The sequence below is a fragment of the Cucurbitaria berberidis genome (assembly GCF_010015615.1).
Source record: "Cucurbitaria berberidis CBS 394.84 unplaced genomic scaffold K460scaffold_4, whole genome shotgun sequence".
Classification (NCBI taxonomy): Eukaryota; Fungi; Ascomycota; class Dothideomycetes; order Pleosporales; family Cucurbitariaceae; genus Cucurbitaria; species Cucurbitaria berberidis.
The window spans coordinates 958,647-981,444 of NW_024468938.1; the positions used below are offsets into that span (position 1 = coordinate 958,647).

The window sequence follows — 22,798 nt, forward strand, 5'->3', positions numbered from 1 at the left end:
TTTACTACTATTTTATAAAATTAACCTAGACTAGATAATATACGCATAGTTTCTACTTTATTAAAATATAGTTTCTGCATTTAGAAATTCGCAACTTATTTATATATAAGTAGTTAGTAAGCAAAGCTTGCTATTATTATTATAGATAGTTATAGATAGTTCTACACTGTCTCTAATTCTAACTAATAGTGTCTATTAGAAAGCAAAAAACACCTATGCCTGTATTTATATTACTAATACAACTTATACGCTTTGCGTTTATAATATAAAGCTAGCTTATAATCCTAAGTTTTTAGTTACTTTTACTTTTATTTTACTTACCCCACTTCTACATAATATCCAATTTTAATTTACTATAACTCTGCTACTATAATAATATTTATAAATACTTCTTAGTCTCTTGCCCCGCTAATAATAAACTAGTAATACTACTATTATACTTTACTACTTATTTACTTTTTTCGCGCTATTTTTATAAGTGCCTAATTAGTAACGCAAGTATACACAATCTTCTGTCTATTATATAGCAAATGCAATACTATATAAAAGTATAATATAACTAATACGCGCAATCTTGTAGCTTACAACTACTTTTTAATATATATTTTTAACAATTGCACTGCTTCGCGCATACTGCTTACAACTGTTTTTTACTATAATGCATAGCTTTTAGTATAGTTAAAGCATCTTAAAACGCTAGCAATAAAAACTGCTAGCATCTACCTAAAAACGCGCAGTAGTATAGAAATTATGCAAATAAGCTTAGTTTAAATAATATATTTTAAGCAACTATAAAACAGGGCTATAACCTTAACGCAATTAATTTTAATATCCTTGTTAATAACTTTATTAAATTTACTAAAACTAAAAAATTCTATAATATAATTAAATATTTTACTACTTAGTTTAATAGACTTAAGTTACTGCGCATACTAAAGTTAAAGTAATAGCTAAAAGTTATAGCCTATTTTTAACTGCACAATACAAATATCCCTACAAAGTTCTATAAAGCTATAGCTAGCGCTATATAAAGTATAATACTTTCTAAAATAAAAAAGTATAGAAAAGTTAAAAATAAGGCGCGCAGTAAAACGCCGATATTTATATTAAGTAAAGTAGAATGCAAGCAGTTATCTTTAATTGCTTTAAACATGTCTATAGTATTAGTAATTAAAAAAATAGGCCTTGCTACACTAAATACTAAAGTAATATTTAATAACGCAAATATTTTTATTATAGACAATATAAACTGCAAAGTTGCCTGGAACTTCCTATTATTCAAGTTAATGTCAGCCGCCCGCTAGGAATAGCTTAAAGAAAATAACTTTAATATTAAGCTATAGTATTTTAAATTTAATATACTTGTTACCTACTTATTGCAAGCAAAGTTTAGTAAGTAGTACACGCCTAGTAAATTAGGAATTTTTAATGTACTAGCTTTTCATTTAATTATAAATAATAATAACTTATTAGCTACTATTAATACCTATATTAAAGTAAAGAGACATTTAGGTATTGCTATTAAATATTGTAACCTAGCGCTAGCGAATCTAAAACTAACAAGTAATATAATATATTTTAATATAATAATATTAATAGCTAACTGCAAACTATAGTTTGCTTTTAATTTCCTATGCCTAGTTTTACTTTGCTTGCGTTACAATCCCGCAGGAAGTAAAAACTAATTATTTCTAGTTCTAATTTTAAAAATAATACAGACCCTAGTACAACTACTAAGATACTAAAAAAAACAAAAAAAAAAAAAAAGAAAGCTACTATAAAAGAAAAAAAAGGAAAAAAAAAAAAAAAAGAAAGAAAAAAGAAAATAAAAAAAAAAAAAGAAAAAATAAAAAAAATAAGAAAGCAGAGCAAAACAAAAATACAAAAAACAAGTTAAAATAGAAAAGTTCTATAAAAAGCTCCGTCGACTCAACCCTTAGCAAAAAAAATAAAAATAATAATAAGTTTAAAATAGCAGAAGAGCTTACAAAAAAAAATTAGCAGCACTTTTAGGCTCTACTAAATGCAAGGTAAGTATACAGTAAAATACAATTAATAATTATTTACAATACTAATATACTGCTTAAGGCTTAAAATGCCTTAAAGGCGCGAGCTAGAACAGCAATAAAATACTATATTATTAAAAAATAGAAAAAAGCGGCCGAATTCTTTAGCATTTGCATTAAAAATTTTTAAAAAAGCAAATTAATTATTTTACTACTAGTTTAAGGCCTTTATATCCTGTTTACACTATACTAACTAAGTAAAGCCTATATTCTATACAAAAAAGAATAGTTAATAAATAATAATAGTATATTTACAAACATAATAAGTATAAGGAAGATAAAAGCTGCACTACTTATACTATTAATAAAGCACGTCTACTTGCTAAATTAGTTAGAAGTAATAGAAGCCTAAGTAGCTAGAAATACAAGTTAATACTAAACTGTAGAAAAAAGTAGTATATTATACTTATTAGCTAAAGAAAGGACCTTCTAATATGCATGCAAAAAATTACTATTAATGCTAGAAAAGCTGCGCATATATTTAATACTAGTTAGTAAATAAAGCTGCGCAACAGACGCATAAAAGAAAAAAGCTATAAAAATAGGTTTTTTCTATTCTAAGTAGTACTACCTAGCAAACCTGCTTATACTCTACTTTTATTTTATAAACAATAAACTACTAGACAGTATAAAGCTACTAATAAAAAATAAAAAAGTAAAAATAAAAATTAATCTACGCATTAACGCACATATTGCAAACTATAATAAAAATATTACTTTTTACAAATATACTATTAGCTACAAAAAAAAATCTAAAACAGTACTATAGACAATTAGAAATAATAATATGCCAGCAGTTTATAAAAATATAATAGAAAACTGTCCTACTCTATCTGCAGGATAGTTTATTATTGTATACAGCTTTACTACACTTCTAAACTATATTCTAAAGAAGTATAATAAAATAACTATTAAGCTCTACCGCTTTATAACTAGGAAGAATGCTAAAGTACTTAAATCTATAATATTCTATATCCCTAGTTATATTATAGTTTAGGGGTGTATTATCTTTAACAAATTCTACAACTATAAATTTATAAATATAATTATAAGCAACTTGTATAAAAAGCTCTAAAAGTATAACTACAAATACTAATAAAAAGCCTAAGCTCTATCCAGTACTCCAATAGAAAAAAGCCTATACAAAATTCTAATCTTTATTTCTTTAGCCCTTGTTAGACTAGAAGACAAAGATAAAGTAACTAACTAGCATAATTTAATTACTAAACTAGACTCTAATAGCATTATTAAGTATAAATTTATAGACAAAGTATACAAAAATATTACAACTATCGCCCTAGTCTAGGGCCAATATAAAAAAATAATAGAAAGCCTAGCTATAGCAAGGGATTAAGCTAATATAATCTTAAAAGCTAAAAATAGCATTAAAAATATTACAAACTTTAAAGAGTATAACTTGCTTATAAGTACTAGAGTAAAAATTTTTACTAAGTTTATACTCTGCTAAATACTTATTACACAGAACTTCTAAAGCAAAAATATATTAGAAATTAAAAAAAAATTCCTAACCTATTTTTGCCTCTATAGCTAACTAAACCTAGTTGCAATTGTATATACTGCTGCTAAATAGTGCAGGGCAGTGCTATACAAAAATAGGATAATTCTAGAAAAAGCTTATATAATAGTTATTTTTAATTATACTAAAATGCAAGTAATTGCAATATACCCAGCACTAGCTAAGTTAAAATATAGGGAGTATAAAAGTAAAAGTAGCAAAAAAACTAAGCAATTTATATTAGCACACTTTTAGCTATTTTTTGCAACGCTAAACTAAAAGCTCTTTTTTTACTATTTTAAAAACCTAGTTAAAATAAGTACAAAGTACTAATAAGTTAAAACTAAGTGCAAAGCAGTTAACTACTAAATAATACTAAACTGCAACTAGAGTCAGGCTATTAAAAATAAGGCTAAAAATACTAGAAAGCTAATACCCCTAAAAATAGTTTAGGCAAAAATACTAATAAAATTATATAAGCCCTTAATATAGCTTATTATATAGCTAAGGCTCTAAAAAAAGTATAATAACAACAAAGTTTTTCTAATAAAAAGAAAAATAAAAAGGTTAGAACTAGACAAAACGCTCCTAAAATAAAAAAACCTAAATAAACTATTTATTTTAATAGTATTTATAGCCTTTGCAGAAGCTATTACGCTAATAAAAGCAAGTACAGTTATAATTATAAAATTACAAAATAAGCAGAATACCTAGAACTAGTTTATATTTAAGATATATTGCCTAGGCTAGCTTGCCCTAATATGCGTTAGTTATATTCTATACACGCTAAAAAGCAAGCTAGAAGTTAGTATACTAAGCAAATAGTTTATTAAAATAGCTTTAAAAAATAAACTACAAAGTAAAAAAACAATAAATAGTGCGCACATTAACTAGGACATAATAAAAAATATAGCTATAAAGCTTAAAAGTCTATAAAAAAGTTTAATTCTGCAATATTAATAAAAGTAAACAGTAGAAAATAGTAGAAAATAGTAAAAGATAGTAAAAAACAGTACAAGACTATATATATAAATTAAATTACCTAGTATACTAGTTTTAATTTTAACTTAACTTTTATAAAAAATATATTCTACGTTTAACTTTTACAGACTATATTACTAGCCTGCACCCTATTACTAAAACGCTAACTGTCTAACAAGCACTATTAATCTAGTTTTTACAAAAATATAAAATAATAAGCCTGTAGGCAGCAGAGTATACATATATAAAAAGTTTATATTAATAGTAATACTAGCAACTCGCGCAATACTAGCAACTTGCTTAGGTTAATAGCTACTTAACTACTAATAAGCATCTACAACTATATACAACTATCTACTACTGTGCAACTTAGCTAAGTTAACTCTTTAGAACTTAAATACAGACTAAACACGATTGAATTTTCCTAATGTAGTAATATTTTAGCTTTTCTACCCTGCTAAATAATACTTAAGCCTGCATTATAATACAAAAATGCAGGAATATAATATACTTAGCAATAAACTAATTTTGCAAAAAACTGCGCATTATAAAATAAAAATATAATATATTATACGCTTAAGTTAAACGAAGCATAAAGTTGCAAAAAATACTATACTAGTTATTCTAAATAAAATTTATAAAAGAATAAATATAATAAATAATAAATATTATAATATTAAACTATAATTTAATTTTTAATTAAATGCCTATTTATAAGCAGCTTTGCGCAGTTACCTAGATTATTATTTATTATAATTATAATACTACACAATATATCCGCATTTAAAAAATATAAAATTTATATATACTGCCTAATATTAAATACTTTACTATATTATACACAAACTATAATAGACTTACAGTACTAAAGCGTAAAAAACTGTTAAGCAGTACTAATAATATATATAAACTATCTACTATAATACTTTATATAATAAATAACTTTAATTAAATATTTATATAAATAAAACGGCTACTGCAACCTAGCCTTAAAAAAAACATACTAGATATTAATAAGCTAAGCTTTGTCTTGTTCCTAAAAATACTAAAAAAAAAAATTAATTTTTAAAAAAATAATAATAGTATATATTACTATATAAAAAATAAAAATAATTAGAAATAAATGCAAATATTAACTAAGTCTTAGTAGTATAGTGTACTAGAAAATATAGTTAATTTAAAAAAAAACAGATTAAGCTTTACAATTAAACCCTTAGTATAAAGTTAAATACCCCGCAAAGACGGGACCTAATATATTATTAATAGCTTACATTATTAGTAATTTTACTATATATTGCATACTTTTATTTTTAGAATTGCTAAGTAATAAACTTCTAATTTTTAATATAATTTTAACTGCTAAAGCGCGGTCTTTTTTAATAGTTTCTAAGTATATATCTAAATATCTAGCGTAATATTAGACTGCTATTAAGCAACTAATTAACACTAGGCCTTTAGGTAACAATAATTGTAAAATAGTAATAGTATTATAAATAATAGTAATGCAGATAATAGTAACGCAAATAATTTTTCTTGCAATATAATCTTTTTTGCTTTTTTTTGCCTGCGCTTCCCTTCTATTGCCTAAATTAATTACTTGCTCTTTTAACCCTCTAGAGTATTTATTAAAGCTATTTAAGTATTTGTACAATTTCTATAGCTGCAAAAAGCTGCTATTTCTAGTTATTAAATTGCTAGTAACTATAATAGCGTAAGAATAATTCCTAATATAATTAAATAAGCTTTTTATTTTAAAAAGCTATATAAATAGCTTTAAGCTTTTCTTGCTAATTAGTAATAAAAGCCCTCTAGCCTGTAGTTAGACTATAATAGAAAGTCTATATCTAGTAGCTAATAATAAATATAGCTAATATATTTAACTTCCTTTAGCAGAACTTTTTTTAGTTAAAATAGTTTAAATTCTTAAAAAAAAAAGCAATTAAGTATAAAGTGCTTTAGTATGCTAAAAAGCCTAGTATTTAAGTTTTAAAAAATCTGTTTAAGCTTACTAAAGCACTTAAACGCCTACTTATACTAATTTAATATACTAGTCTTGTATAAAAAGCTATTTTAGTATAAAGTATTTTTTATAATATCTAATAAAATAATAGGGCAAAAAGCAGGATTAAAGAAATTGTTAATAGGCGTTATATAAACAGCATTAGTAAGTATTATATAATTATTAGTAATTAATATAGCTTGCTGCAAAGGCACAGGCAAATAATTGTATAAAAAAAAAAAATTTTTTTATATGCGTATTATACATTTAAAACTGCTGCTTATAGCTCCCTACTTTTAACTATTACAAATCCTATTGCTAACTATATAAAATACTATAGCTTATAATTCTTGCAAGCTAACTTGCTAAACTAAAGCTATAATTAATACTCTGTATACTATTACTAATTACTTATTTCTATTTAAGAAATTGTTAGTTAAGGCGCTTTATAACCGTGCTAAGTTCCTAATGCTAGGCTAAAAATTTATCTGTACTTTTACAATAAACTACAAAACTCAAAATCTAAGCGCCTAGCATTGCCTAACAAGTTAGTTACTATTAAAATTTAATAGTTACGTTACTATAATTTTTAAATAATAATATATTAGGTCTGCTAATAGTAATTGTTAAAAGTTTCTTAATAATCTATTTAGCTAGCCTAGTATTGTGTAAATTTTATTACCTTAATACTATAATAAAGTGCTAGGTATAGTACTTAAATTATAGTTTTATACTAACTTCTTTTACTGTGTTGTATAATCCGCTCTTGCGTTAACTTTACTTTTATTTATAGAAATAAAGTTAAATACTATATATTTAACTACTTATTTATCTTATAGTTGCCCCTTTTATTATATATACTAACCTAGTTTATAATATTCTTATATTATGCTTTATATAATACTATATATAATTTATCTATTTTTACGCGTGCTTTATAAACTTAATAAACTATTATAAATAAGTACTAGTGCCTTAAAGTAATTAAGTTTGTAAAAACAGCTTATATTACTATAATATTAATACTAATAGTAAATAACTATTAATGCTAATAGCAAACTGTAGACTACTATTTTTTTATTAATAAATCTGCAGCGTCTATTAGCTTTACTTACTATATTTAATAAAAAACTTGTATACCTTAGCCTTTGCTTTTATTAGCTATTTTTTTAAAAATTATTGTTCTCCCTTTTTTTTTCTAAAGTTCTCCTAATGCTAAAAAGTTTACTTTATTATTATAATTTTATAGTTTATGTTTCTTACACTATTGTACCTAACTACTATAAAAATAAAAACTAGAATTTATTTATTATTACGCAATAGAAATATTATAATAGAAAAAAAACAAGCTATTAGTAAATCTAGGAGTAGTAAAGTTAGTTTTAGTTGTAATATTTAGTAGCTAGAATACTAAGCAGTTACAAAAAATAAAATATACTCTAGCGCTATTTTAAATATATAGTAATAATTTAAATAAAAATATTAAAAAACTATTAAATACTATTATAATACTATTAGTTCTATAGCGTACTTAAGGGGCTGTTTTAAGTAGCTAAATATTAACTAGTTTATAATTATTAATTTTAAATAACTATATATTTATACTTGCAACTAGCTATAACTGCAATGAAATAAAACTAGTTAATAAATATAAAATATCTAATACTACTGTGCGGAAAAATATATCTATACTAGCTCTTTTATAGTAATATTAATATATATTAAGTACTTGCAATACAATTATAAAAAAAAGCATAGCTAATTTTATTATATAGTAAAAACAGTAGCCTAGCTTTTACTGCAGATATAACTGCACTTATTTAATTTTTTTTAAAATATACTATAAAAAGATATAAAGTGCTAGGCTAAAGTTAAAATACTAGTAAAATATAAAAGTATTTTTACTAAAGCTAAAATTATTTTAGTAATTTAAATTATAATAAATAATAGCATAAGTGCAGACAGGGTATATATTACTTTATAAATAGATTTTTACTACAACTAGTTTATACAAGTTATACTTAATACATAAATAATAGTAAAAAAAATAATACTACTATAAATTTAAAAAATAGTTTTCTTAACACTATGCTTTAGTGCTACTTAATAAGTAAGTACTATAGTTTACTATAGTAAAATAGTAATTAATTATACTTTATTGCAGATATTAAATATAATTAGCAATTTAAAAACGCACATAATACAATAAGCTAAAAATAAAGTTAAAAGTATATATATAATGCTATACTTAAAGCAACGCAGTATAATAATTAGTTAGCTTTTAAATAATTTTACTTATTTGCTAAAAAATTTAAAAAATGCAAATATATTTTTTAAATATATAAAGCAAGAATAACAAACTTATAGCTTAATTTACTATAGTTTATATACTTTAGTATTATTACTACGCTTACTAAAGCTTTTTACACAAATAAAAAATAAAAACTTACTATTATAAATTAGTTAAAAAACTATTTCTAAATACTAAGCGCAAATACTATAGTACTAGTAAATATAATAATATACTACGCTATTAATAAGTACGCCGAAGCTAGTGCTAGAAAAACTATACTATTTTATAATTATATAATAAAAAATAAGTATATACAAAATAGTATATAGCGCATAACTAATAAAATATAGCAAACTATAATACTATTTGCTAGAAATAGAACTAGCTAAGTTTATTAAAATAGTTTATTATATAAAAAGTACTGCGCAAAAAGATTGCTATACATATAAATAATAATAATAATAATAAATTTGCTATAGCTATTAAAGATAATTAATATAATAATAATATTAATAATATTATTACTATATGTAATCTAAAAGAAGGGGAGTATTATATATAATTAGTTTAATAATATAAAAAAGAGCAGCAACCTTACTCTAACTAAATTAAAATATATTATATAAAAAATATAAAAGTATAATACTATATACGTAACTACTATTAATAATACTAACTAAATTTATTTATATAAATATATATCTAAGTATGCTTTTTATTTAGTAATATAATTAAAATTAACTTTAACTATAATATAAGCGCTATAAGCTTTGTGCAAATATATAAAGTAAATAATAATATTTAAGCTTAGTTTTAAAATAGTAATAGTAAATAAAATATTATTATAAATATAAACTAGTATGCTTTTATTAAACTAGCCTAAAAAAAATACTATATTAAATTATATATAACAGTTATTATACTTACAAAAGATAAATAAAAGCAGAAGCTAACTAAGTATTAAAAATAGGCTAATATATATAAAGCGCAGGTAAATAAGTACGCAATTAAAAATAGCTTTATATAAATATATAATAATTCGCTTTAGTAGTAGTTTAGTAATATAATTATTAATATATTTTATTAATTATACTATAATTATAGCTAGTGTATACAATATAAAACTATAAAAAATAATAAAATAAAGCAAAACTTTAAATTTTATTTAAAAGTCTATAATAGGCGCTTAAATTTAATAAAATGTATACTACTATAAAAGCTATTAAGCAGGATTTATATATACAACTTTTACTTAATATATAGTATAGTTAGGCGCTATAAGCAAGTTTGCTTATTTCTGCAACTTTATTAAAGTAAGTAATATTATTAAAGCAGGCAATATTAGTAATATAGGCAATACTAGCAATATAAGTAATACTAGTAATATAGGCAACACTAGCAATATAAGCAATACTAGTAATATAAGTAATACTAGTAATATAAGCAATATAAGTAGCATAAGCAAACTATATAAAATAGTTAAGCAGCGCTAGCTAGGGTACGCAACAGCAGGCTAAAACTAAAAAATAAATATAAAGTAAATATAGCAAATATCCTAGTTGCGCAGATTGCTAGCTACTAGGGCTTGCCTAGCCTACTATACCTAAGTTAAATTTTTCTAATATAAATATTATATATATTTAAACTTTAGGCTATATATACTATGCTAAAGCTATAAATAGCTATAAAAAGCTAGTATAAAATAAAGCAATTTAATACTACCTTTTAAAATATTATAAAACTTACTTATACCTACTTTTAAAAATAAATAGCTAGGTTATTCTATTATTAAATATAGTTTTTAATAAAAAGTTCTGCAACTTAAAAAAGTATAAGCTAGTTTAGCCTAATATTAAAAAAAATTTATTACTAGCTAATAAGTATACTAATTTATTATTATACTTTTAGGCTTAACGCTTGCCCCTAAAATCTTCTTTTACTATATAGCTTAAAAAAAGAAATTTAGGCTTTAAAACCTGTATTTTTTATTTATAATTTTTACTATTTTTTTTACTTAAATTATTATAATTACTTTTTAAGGCCCTATTATCCTGCTTATCCTTGCTACTACTATTACTAAGTCTAGTACTACTATAGCTTAAATATATTTTTTATAACTATTTAGAAATTTGTCTGCTTACTTGCTTTAACTATAGCTAATATTTAGCTATTATAGTATAGTAATATAAACTTAGTAATAAATAATACAATTTACTTTTTACTTATATTAAAGCTATTTTTATAGCTTCTAAAGCTGCTATAATTAAGCCTAAAAACTATAAAAACACTAAATATAATACTATAATATAATAATACTAGTTTAAAGCAATAAAACAAGAATTTAAATTACTTAAAACTAATAATATTTTTATTTTAGTCTTTTGCTCTAGCAACTGCTAAATACTAAAAGTAAAATAAGTTTATAAAATTAAATAAAGCGCAAATAATAAGATTTTTTACTATAAAGCTTGCTAAATAGTGCAAAAGTTTATGCAAAAAAAAAGTATAAACTACTAAAAAACTTTTGCCTTAGTAATTAAACTAATAAGCTATAAAGCTTTATTTGCTATTGCTACTACTTTTAATTTAAAAATTTACTAAATAAATATTAAAACAGCCTTTTTATATAGTAAAATTAATAAAAAAGTATTTATTTAGTAACTTAAAAAGTTAAGTAATAGTATAAATAATATATACTGCTTAAACAAGGCCTTCTATAGTCTTAAATAAAGTTTATAAATATAATATAATATTTTATTAATTTTTTTAAAATTTTAAAGTTTTAAGCTTTTTACTTTAAACTTAAAAGTATTTATTAAAAGTAATATCTACGTAGCTATTTATATAAATAACCTGCTTATTACTAGGCCTAATTTAACTAAAATTAAAGCACTTAAAATTGCTTTATCCTAGCATTTTAAAATAAAAGATTTTAAAAAATACTACTTTTATTTAAGTATAAAAATTATATAAAACTGCTTAAATTATATAATCTGCTTTAATTAGCAGGCCTATATATAGAAAATTATTTATAATTTAAATATAGTTAGCTGCAAAAACTGCACAGCAATTCTAATAAATAAATACTTTTTACTAATACTAGCTAACTATACTACATTTAAAAAAGCCTAAAACTAGTATACTTAATTTATTAATTTACTAATATATTTTATACTTAGTATATGCCTAAATATTGCTTTTATAATTTTTTATTTTAGCTAGTTTATATTAAACTTTTTACTAGCTTATAAAACTAGAATTAAGCGCCTTTTTTGCTATTTTAATTTTATATAAAACTTAAAGTTAGTATATTAAAGCAAACTCTGCCCTTTAATTGCTTATACTAATACTAATTAAGCTAAAAACTTAAATATGCAATATTTTACTTTAGGCTATATTTTTAATTTTAAAAGTAATGCTATTAGCTAGTTTTTAAAATATTAACTTATTATTGCACTTTTTTCTTGCAAAGCTAAATATATAAATTAAATATAAGTAGCTAAAAAAGCAATCTAGCTTTAATAATTAATAAAAAAAATTTTAAACTAAAAACTTAATTTAATAGTTATTTATAATAATAATTAAAGGGCTATTACTTTTACTAAAAAATTTTAATACTACATATAAAGCAAGCATATTAATATTAAATAGTATTTTATATATAAAAAATAATTTAAAAGCAAAATTATTTTAAAATATATATTAATTACTAAATAAATTATTAATAAACTTACTAAGCTGCTTTTTAAGCTAGCTTTTTTAAAATTTTATAAAAACTTTAGCTTTTACTTTTTTTTAAATTACTAATTTTGCTTTTGCCTTAAAGCTACTTACTAAATAAAAAGCTTTTAATACTACTTTTTTAAATAATTTTTATACTAGAGCAAAACTAAAAATTTAATAAAATAGCTAAGGCATTTTTTTTACTTTTTAACTTTTTACACTTTAGTTATAAAGCTTACTTTACTATTTTTAACTTAAAAAAAAAAGCCTACTATAAGTAGTAATTTTTTAAAAAATTATTATTTATGCTTTTACTTACTAAGTTTATAAGTTAAAGCTAGTTTATAGCAGCTATTTATATTATTTTTAAATTAATATTATATACTTATACTTTATGCTTTAAAGTATAGAACTTAGTTATTATTAATAGCTTTTTTAAGCTTAGGCTATAATATCCTAAAAACTTAACTAAGCTATTGTTGCTTAATATATATATACTTTTAGTATATTTTATAATTTAATATTTAACTAAGTACTTAAACTGCTTTATTACTATTTTAAATAATATACTTACTAATTTAAAGTACTTAATTTTTAAAGTAGTTTTACATTATTGCTAGTAAATTTATACTTATTTAAAAGTAATTTTAAAAATATATTTAACTATTTAAAATATTAAAGTTCTAAATGCTTTTTTTTATATAATATATAAAAGTTATTAATTCTAGTTTTCTCCTCGCAGGGTAGATATATTAAAAACTATATTAAAAATTAAATTTTTACTAACGTATTATACGGGCAAGTTAGTTGCCTAGTTAAGTTAGTTATAATGCTAAAACCCTACTAAAATTAGTACTATGCACAACAGTATAGCACTATAAAAAACTATAGCAGTAAATTATAATAAGCTAATTTATTTAAAAACTACTTTTACTTTTTGCTTATATATTTGCATATTATACTTAGCTTTACTACAGCATCTATAGCACTTTTAAAAAGGCTTACCCGCTTTAGTATACGCTTGCTTTTTTACTTTTTTTTTATTACTACGCGCCTTAAATTCTTTTAAAGTTATTAGTTAAAAACTATTTTTTATTATAAAAGTTTTTTTTTTTTATATTTGCTTTTTTTTATGCAATTTTTATTGTATAATAGCTTTATTAGCTACTTAAAACTTAGCAATTTTTTTCTACGCTAATATAAGCTTATGCGCAATTATAGCTGCACTTTTTAAAATTTTTTTAAAAGCTTTAACTATTAAAGTAGAAGAATTATTTAAGTGCCTTTAAATTTTTGTTTTAACTAGCGTTAATTAAAACCTAAATTTTAAAATATTGCTTAGTATTTTTAATTCTTAAGGACTATTTTTAATAGTAAATAGTAGTAGAGTACGTAATTAAATATTAAGCTTTAATATTATAGCTTTAAAATTAAAAAAAACTAGACTAGCGCTTTTAAAGCTACCTAAAATATTGCTTTTTATAATAGCAGTATTAAAAGCTAGTTTAAAGTATAGTAAAAACTTAATTTTAGTAATATAGTTAATACTATTGCGTATTAGCTTTTTAGCTTAATACTTATACGCCTTTTTTAAAGGCGCAAAATAATTTATATTAAGTAGCTATAGCAGGTGCAACAAATATAAAAGTATATAAAAAGTAATAATTTTTTATTTTTTGCAGTACTACTAGAATTAGACTAATATATAGCTCTTATAATTATTAATAATAAGCAAATAATAAGTACTAATAATTTTTTTTTTAGTATATTTGTTAAAGTGCTTTAACTACTTAAAAGTAAACTTATTTATTATTTAGCTATTTTTAAAAATTGCAATAATTTAATTATAAAGCAGGCTATCTTTCTTATACTAGGCTAAAAAGTAGTTTTTACCTACAAAAATAATAAAAAGTAAAATAGCCTACTTTATTATATTAATACTTTAGATTACTATTACTTATTTTTAATTACCCTGCTGCACTATTTTTAGCCGTTTTTAATAGTTAGCACTTAAAACAATAGTTTTATATAATATTTAGCCTATTATAAAGCCTGTTTTATTAAAGTTATATATATTTTTATTTTAAATACTATACTTAGTTTTTATATTTTTTATAAGTTAGAACTAGCTTTATACAAGCTTAAAATTTTTATATAAAGCTTTCTAGTAGTTATACTTTTAAAAAGTCTTAGTACTAAGCTATAAATATTATTTAATAAACGTGCTAGCCTAGTTCCTGCTAATAAGTAATTACTTATATTTAGCTAGTAAAGTATTAGCTATATTATTTATAGCAGCTAGTTAGAGCAGAAATTTTTAGTTTTTAAAGTAAAGTATATATTAGGCAATTACTTTTTCTTTTATTAAAAAAAGCCTTATTTTATTAAGCCTAGTATTATATTATAAAAGCTTTCTTTTTAGTTAATTACTAAATATTATTTAAAAGATGCTGTAGATCTGCGCAGTTTTTTATTAAAAAAAATTTACATTGCATTTTAAAGCTTAAACTGCAAGCTATATTTAATTTTTTTTTTAAAAAAATTATATATTATTATATTAAGGCATTGCGTTTAATAGTAAAAAACTACTAATTTTAGTAAGGTCTTAGCATTGTAACTAACTCAACTAGGCAACTAACTCGCCTGTGTAATACGTTAGTAAAATTATAAAAATATACTTTTAGCTATATAAACTATAAATTTATATTTGCTAAAAAGTTTAGTATAATTATAGTAAAGCTACTAAAAAAAAAAAGTAAATATTTATTTTAAAAGTTAATTAACTAATAAGCAAAGGGGAGTATTAAAAACTAGTATATATTATATAACTTTTAATTTTTTAAGTATATATAGCTGCCAGTCTTTTATAGATTTGTTTATTTAATCAATCTTTTCAATCCCTTACAAGCCTCTGTTAAATACTGTCGTCCCGAGGCCTATCACACCATCCCAGAGTTGCAGGAATGAATCCGTACCCGCCTACCTGTTCCTACAAAATCCTCCAGAGCCGAAGTCGGTGCCCTGGAGCGATGGATGTAAGGGGTTGAACCTATTTCTGCAGTGACCGTCAAGTACTTCCAGATCGTCTCCTCACAAGCCGGTTAGAGCTCGTGCTAACCCGACGAGGGAACGCGTCCGCTATCCGAACGCCACTTCCTCCAATACCATGTTTCTCCGCCACGTCCCACCGCCTTTGTAGATCCCAGCGTTTCCCCACTTCCCCTCACTCGACGATGAAGCGCGGTTGTATTTGATTGTAAGCTAACCATACAGCTTTGATGAGAGCTACATATATTGGAGGGACATTGGCCGGTATCCAGAATGCATTGTCCAACGGTAATCCGCAGTCATGTTTGGCTCTCAGGGGTTTCTTGTGTTGACGCTGTTGGCAGGTGCAGTTGCTGGCCAGGATGGTAAGCCCTGCAGATGATGAGTGGAATGTAAAATGCCAGGGATCTTTGCTGACTGTTTGTAGCAATCACTGCGACTGGGACAAACTTTACGCTGAGCGCTGATGGCATGTCATACCTGTTTCACGTTGACACTTCGTCTGGAGATCTCTTATCCGACCACTTTGGAGGACCGGCTACCGAGTTTACGCCACCAGCGACCATCTTGCCTTATGGATGGCATGAGACTCAAGGCAATCTTCGCCGCGAGTTCCCAGACATTGGCCATTACGACTCCCGATTGCCTGCCATTCATATTGAGCATGCCGACGGCGACACAGTCTCTGCATTACGCTATCAGTCGCATGATATCGTTCAAGGCAAGCCGTCGCTACCCGGACTGCCCGCGACATATGGAGGAGCAGGCAACGTGACGACCTTGATCGTGCAGCTGTACGATAACGTGTCTGATGTCTCGGCCGCGCTGTCATATTCGATATTTCCAAAGTACAACGCTGTTGCGCGGAGTTTCAGCATTACGAACAATGGTTCAAACGATATTCGCATCGAAAGAGCGGCAAGCTTCAGCACCGACTTTCCCAACGTGGACCTGGAAATGATTGAACCGCACGGCGATTGGTCTCACGAGTTCAACACCGTGAGGAGGAAGGTTGACTATGGCGAAACCACGTGAGTACTGCATCTACATTCGCTAAGTATTTGTTAACCTTGAACAGCTTCCGGAGCACAGAAGGATACGCATCGCACGTTCACAACCCCTTCTTTGCGCTTGTATCACCAACTACTACCGAAAGCACTGGCGAAGCTTGGGGATTCAACTTGGTCTGGACAGGCAGCTTCCAAGCAACGGCAGAGAGGTTTTCGAACGGCTATGTCCGCGTGCTGTTGGGACTAAACTCGCTGCACACCAGCATTAAAGTGCAGCCAGGCAAGTCATTCCAGTCTCCGGAAGCTGTTGCGGTTTATTCTTCCAAAGGAATTGGGGGAGTCTCTCGATCTTTCCACGACTTGTACCGCAACCATCTCTCGCGCTCCAAATTCACCCACGAGACTCGCCCTATCCTGTTGAATTCGTGGGAAGGTTTAGGATTCAACATCAACCAGACCTCATTGGTCAAATTAGCAGGCGAGGCAGAGGAGCTTGCTATTGAGCTTTTCGTGAACGATGATGGTTGGTTCGGTGTCGAGTACCCGCGTAACAATGACTCCCTGGGCCTTGGTGACTGGACACCCAACCCGGCCAAGTTCCCAGATGGTCTACGCCCTTACGTCGACCAGGTGAACAACTTCTCTGTCTTGAACTCCTCAACGTCGCTGCAGTTTGGTATTTGGGTCGAACCAGAGATGGTTAATCCCAACTCGACTTTGTATCGCGAACATCCGGATTGGGTCTTACACGCCGGGAAGCACCAAAGGACGCTCACCAGAAACCAACTTGTTCTCAATGTGGGCCTGCCAGAAGTACAAGACTTCATCATCAGCACTGTATCACGCGTTCTCGACTCAGCAAACATCCAGTACGTAAAGTGGGATAACAACCGCGGTATGCATGAGTTATCTCGCCCATCAGACGACTACACCTACATCCTCGGTCTCTACCGCGTGATCGACAACCTCACAACGCGCTATCCCAACGTACTATGGGAAGGCTGCGCATCTGGCGGTGGACGCTTCGACGCAGGCTTACTATACTATTGGCCTCAGCACTGGACATCAGATAACACGGATGCAGCGAACCGACTTACAATCCAAATGGGAACGTCTTTCGTCTACCCGCCGTCAGCAATGGGCTGCCACATCTCCGCGATTCCCAACGGCCTTACAAAACGTAACATCAGCATTGAATACCGCGGCCACGTCGCCATGATGTGCGGCTCCTTCGGCCTCGAGCTCAACCCAGAAGAACTCAAACCCGAAGAAGCATCTGCCGTCCCCGCCATCATAGCCGAAGCGCATCGCGTCAATCCCATCGTTATCAGCGGTGATTTCTACCGCCTAGCGCACCCTGATAGCAGTAACTGGCCTGGAGTGCAGTTCGTTAGCGAAGATGGAAGTCAGAGCGTGGTGTTTGCGTTTCAGCAGATGTATGTGGTTAAGCCTGCGCCGCCGCCGCTGAGACTGCAGGGGTTGGATGCGAAAGCAAGGTATAGTAATAATTTGGATAATGCGACGTATAGTGGGGCTACGTATATGAATGGCGGGTTGAATATTGCGTGGCCGAGGGCGGATTATCAGAGTAAGCTTATCTGGTTGCAGAAGCAGTAGCTTGCCGCAAAAGAGGTTTCAATCTAGATACGGCGTAGAAACGTGGAGCATCGAAGGTTATCAGATAATAGACTTTGACATCAGTATCTTTCTACAAATGCTTTCACTGGAAACCCACTAGAAAGAGAGCTTTCGCATACATCAAGTATTGTAAATCGTGTGTTTAGCGGAGTTTAATGATGTGTATCTATTATTGTGAACAAGGCTTGGAGTAATGTTGCATCGTTGGAAACATTCCTTAGAAGTGAAAGCGCAGCATTGGAAAGCAGGGTGTTGAAAAATAAACAATGTAGAAAAGGTTAAACAACGGTCGGAGTACAAATATGTGCAATTGAACAAATGTTTTCGCTTTATGCTATCGTGCGCGAACTTCGTTTCCAAATATCATCTCACTCGCATAGTCGTGTCGGCATCATACACCAGGCATACCCAACCATGCCCTAAGCTGCGGTACACCCCTCGGGAGGAAGTAGACGCACCACAGCCCTACAAACGCAACCGCGAGTCCCGTGAACTTCTCAAACCAGGTATGGAAGTAAGCAGCCGTCATAAGCAACATCCACCACATGAGTGCGGCCACACTAAGCGCAAACTTAACGCCCCTAGCCGTCGCGTCGGCCCCTTCCTTATGCGCTTCCTTCTCCACCGCGACAGTCGCCGTCTTGCCGTCCGATAGCGTAATTAATCGTCCGTCACGTAGACCTTCGACGCGCGTGAGGGCGGGCAGAAACTCGAGCCAGAGTAGCGACGAGCCCATGATGAGCAGGAAAACGTGACCTGAAATATCATGACCACCTTTCCACGTCCCACCGACAGCCTTACACGTCGCGCCCGTGATGAACTCTCTCGTCTCGCTCATGCCCTCCCTCGCCTCTGGGTCTCTAAGCAACTCGCATTGGCCACCCGTAAACCGGAACATGGTGTCGATCAACGGCGGCCCGAAGAACCACTGCGTGACAAACACCCACCAGGTCGTCACGGCTGCATATCTCAGCAAAGCTCTGACCCTTCTTGTACTAACACCTTGCCCAAAGCCCGGGTGGAAGGTTATGAAGAAGGCGAAAGCGAGAGTGGTCCAGAACCAGCCCACCTTCACAAAGTATACGTTGAAGACGTTTTTCTTCTGGGCGAAGTAGCTGGGCGCGAACTCGGGCGGGTGCGATTGCGAGACGGACGAGTAGGGGGCGCTTCGCGAAGCGGGCGAGAGGGTGCTGAAGATGCTGCCGAGGAGGAGCGTTGCCGGGTAGATGGCTAGTAGCTGTGCTTCGAGGCGCGTGGGGAGGAAGGGCGAACGGCGCGCAGAGGATGTTGGTGGGCGTATTGTACCTGATGGCATGCCTGCTGTGATGGGGATGCCTTCGGTATCGGGGTCGTATCTGCGGCGCGTTGCCATTGTGGGCTTTGCAAGCGGAGGTAGAGCTGAGGTAACAAAGCTGAGCTGTTCGTGACAGGAACAGGCCGAGGTAGCGCCAATGGTAGGATTGGAGCTCAGTCTAATCGAGGGAAGAGAGGTGAGATGAGAGTGCTACAGCATGTAGGCTGGAATAGTATACGTCTCTGTCTTGTGCGAGCAACAGGGAAATGCGCAAAGTGGGCGGCTCTGAGGAAGGACAATACAATGACGTCGCTCTAAAAATGTCAAAACAAGCCACTGGTGGCTAATGGCGCTAGCCGCTTCCAGAGCCGCTACTCCAGGACCGCTTCCTCCATCTTCTATACACGACTATGAACACATTATAACGCTTCCACTAGCCATCATATGCGCTGATACATTTGGCTATTCGACAAGTCTCTTAGTCTTGTTTCACTACGACGGAGAGAACCAGGCCTTTCCAGAATCAAAGATCTCCTAAAGAGAAGCGCCACACTCATTTCCATTTGCGTGATGTACTGGTTCTACCGTTCTTTCATTCTTTAAAACATGTTTCTTGGGCGTTGGGGATATTTTCTTCATATAATACATCCATTTCCCGCAAATGAACGTACCTCTAAAGACATCTAGGCTTGAACTCATTGCCCTCTCCTACTTCATCTTCGGTGGAAGCACAGTAGGAACAGGCGGCCTACTTGTAGTCCTCGGCAGCTCGGGAACCGCTCTCGTAGGCACACAAGCGCAAGCACTGCTAACCCTCGCAATAACGTCCGTCGAATTCCCAACACACCCCGCTCGCGCATAGTCCGGGATAGCACGCTGGTCATCGACCTGCCTGACTGTAAAGTTTCCGCAAAACGCCTGGCTCTCTTCAAGGCGGCCTTTGACGTTCGCAGTGCGCAGTGACCGTAGACAGCTATCTGCTTCACAAACCGCTGGCTTGGGGCACTCCTTGCTAGTCATTTTGACGACAAACGAGCCACGCTCAATGGTGTGGACGAAAATGAACCCGCTCTTGAAATTCGCATAGGACGACCAGGATCCCAGAAACGCCACAGTGCCTCCTCCCTCCTTATCATCGTCCTCGGGGTAGATGTCGAAGAAACCCGCCTCGCAGATACTGTTTCCGCTCGGATCTTCCGTTATGCTCCTGATGTCAAGGACCGTGAGGCCTGCGCCATAGTTTGATTGATACGAGTAGCCGTCGGTGATGTACTGGTTGTGATCAATTGCGCGTCTCTTTCCCTCGTAGTTGCCGCTATAGAACGGGTTTTCCAGATCTCGAATATCGAAGATGTGCGTTGTGGGTAGGCCCTGTGTCATGGGGCCGACACGGGCATCGCGCTCGTCAAACTCATCGTCGAGGAAGATGTACTCTTGCCATGTTTCGTTGTTAACCACGCCCTGATGCACGTATTCAGCTCCAGGGTAGCTGGTTATCGAGATGATGTTAGTAACATTGCCAACCTTGTTTGTGACATCGTAGATCGTAAGAGTGTCTTCGTTGTAGGCGTAGCAAATATCGCGTCCTTGATACCGAGTATCTGGGCCACGGTAGACGAGGCACTGAGCATCGTGTACATAGCCATCGCCAGCTGCACAGCCGGGGCTGGTAGGATTCGCAGGGTCGGTAATGTTGATGAAGATCAGTCCACCACGGCAGGGTAGGTCTCCCCTTACCCTGATTGTTTCATTTCCACCGACCGAACCCACAGCAATCGCATAGTTTAGCTCCTCGTTCACCACGATGTTGTGTGTCCGCCCCACAGGCAGCTCGTTCCAGTGGCCAGTTAGATCATCCTGGGTAAAGTTTGTAGGCTTCTTCGGGTCGAGGTCGAGTAGTTTTTTTAGATCAAAGATCTGGACACCACTGTTGATCGCCTCAGACCCAATGATGGCGTAATCTCCGACTACTCGAATTTCTCTCCAATTCGAACCAATGCGATCATATTGAGGCAGTCGACCTAAATATACCAGCTTGCCCTCGCTGCTAATTTCCGCGAATGCAGTACCGTCGAATTGCCCAATAGCGACGAACTCCCTTCCGTCCTTCGAGGTCCAACCCCAAGAAGATGAACCTCGAGCCTTGTTGCTGCCAAGATCAGCGTGCGAGAGGAAGTGGTACAGATCAATCTGTTCACGACAGTCAATTGCGTACTCAGTGTAGCCTAAAGAACTCTTGCGAGACTAACGTTGTTGCACTTGAAGGTATTATTGGAATCTCCGCGAATCGCGGCCGCAAACCCATTTTCGCAAGGTGCGTAGCCAAGCTCAGGGTATTTCGAGCTATCCATCTGACCGGATGCAAGCTCTGCGTCCCATTGTGCCTGCGGAATACCTAATTAGCTGACGATGCTAAAGAGATGCCAGGCGCACGTGCCATTTTCATCCCCATTATGCGAGCGTGGACGGAGCCGTCAGCATATTCTTGGGCGGAACCTAGGGCAGCTGCTCTGCTCATGCCCACTATGGCGGCGCAGAGCACTGCTAGGGAATGCATATGAACCATGACGAAGAGGGACAGAAGGCGACGCAGGTGCGGGGGATGCAACACTCCGCTGGAAGAGGAGGGGCGGAGTATAGATATACGTTATCCATCCAACCTCCAAGTTAGAGAGGCCGTTTTTCTTGAACTGGAGATGATGTGCATCATTGCAGCTTTGGAAGCTCGCGGCATACCTTAGTGCGAGCTATAAGGACGTCCCGATGTCCTGGTTAAGAAGGTCCTTAGATGCCAATACTCGGTATCAAGGTAAAAACTCTCGCTATCACCCTGTCGCTATCGTGTATCGTGCTTGGCCGATGACGAGTTTGAAGATAGTACCACTTGACGGGTGTCAGCGTGTGATGTGGGAAATCTCGGCGCCTTGGTGTTTCCATCTCTACCCCGCTCCGCCCGCCGCGTTCCGCGTGGTGTTTCCCACCACATCGCATCATCTTGCGTGCTCTGTTGGTATAGAACGGATTTGTCGTTTACTGGCTAGCCCTAGGCGCTTGGTCTCACTGACTTGGCTACCAATGTAGGCAGATGCTTTGTGCATCTTACGATGGAGACTTGCGTACGGATAACTAGCTTGCAAGCTCTTGACAAGTTTTTGATAAGGTTGTTGGGTGTTCTTGGATTGTTTCTTCTATTAACTATACGCCGCAACGCTCGCGATGTCATTAATTCT

At 31.3% G+C, this 22,798-nt stretch overlaps 3 protein-coding genes across 3 annotated transcripts; 1 reads left to right on the forward strand and 2 right to left on the reverse strand.

Annotated features, from left to right (window-relative positions):
• Window positions 1–15,927: 15,927 nt before the first annotated feature.
• Window positions 15,928–18,253, forward strand: K460DRAFT_407331 (glycoside hydrolase family 36 protein; the record flags this gene model as incomplete). Its single annotated transcript, XM_040937061.1, has 3 exons — window positions 15,928–15,991; window positions 16,054–16,657; window positions 16,705–18,253. 3 exons carry the CDS (start codon window positions 15,928–15,930, stop codon window positions 18,251–18,253), a joined length of 2,217 nt encoding a protein of 738 aa, XP_040785518.1.
• A 412-nt stretch (window positions 18,254–18,665) lies between these two features.
• K460DRAFT_287556 (uncharacterized protein) lies at window positions 18,666–19,646 on the reverse strand (the record flags this gene model as incomplete). The annotated part of the gene is made up of 1 exon (XM_040928975.1): window positions 18,666–19,646. One exon carries the CDS (start codon window positions 19,644–19,646, stop codon window positions 18,666–18,668), a length of 981 nt encoding a protein of 326 aa, XP_040785519.1.
• A 219-nt stretch (window positions 19,647–19,865) lies between these two features.
• Window positions 19,866–22,232, reverse strand: K460DRAFT_136923 (uncharacterized protein). The gene is made up of 3 exons (XM_040926716.1): window positions 22,006–22,232; window positions 21,818–21,952; window positions 19,866–21,758 (listed from the first exon to the last, which is right to left on the reverse strand). The coding sequence occupies exons 1-3, from the start codon at window positions 22,132–22,134 to the stop codon at window positions 20,277–20,279; spliced, it is 1,746 nt and encodes a 581-aa protein (XP_040785520.1). The 5' UTR covers window positions 22,135–22,232; the 3' UTR covers window positions 19,866–20,276.
• Window positions 22,233–22,798: the final 566 nt, after the last annotated feature.

Coding starts and splice junctions, on each gene's coding strand:
- K460DRAFT_136923 (XM_040926716.1), bottom strand. CDS start 22,134: ATGGTTCATATGCATTCCCTAGCAGTGCTCTGCGCCGCCATAGTGGGC. Junction 21,953..22,005: donor GCATAATGGGGATGAAAATG/GCACGTGCGCCT, acceptor GGTATTCCGCAG/GCACAATGGGACGCAGAGCT. Junction 21,759..21,817: donor ATACCTTCAAGTGCAACAAC/GTTAGTCTCGCA, acceptor TGTCGTGAACAG/ATTGATCTGTACCACTTCCT.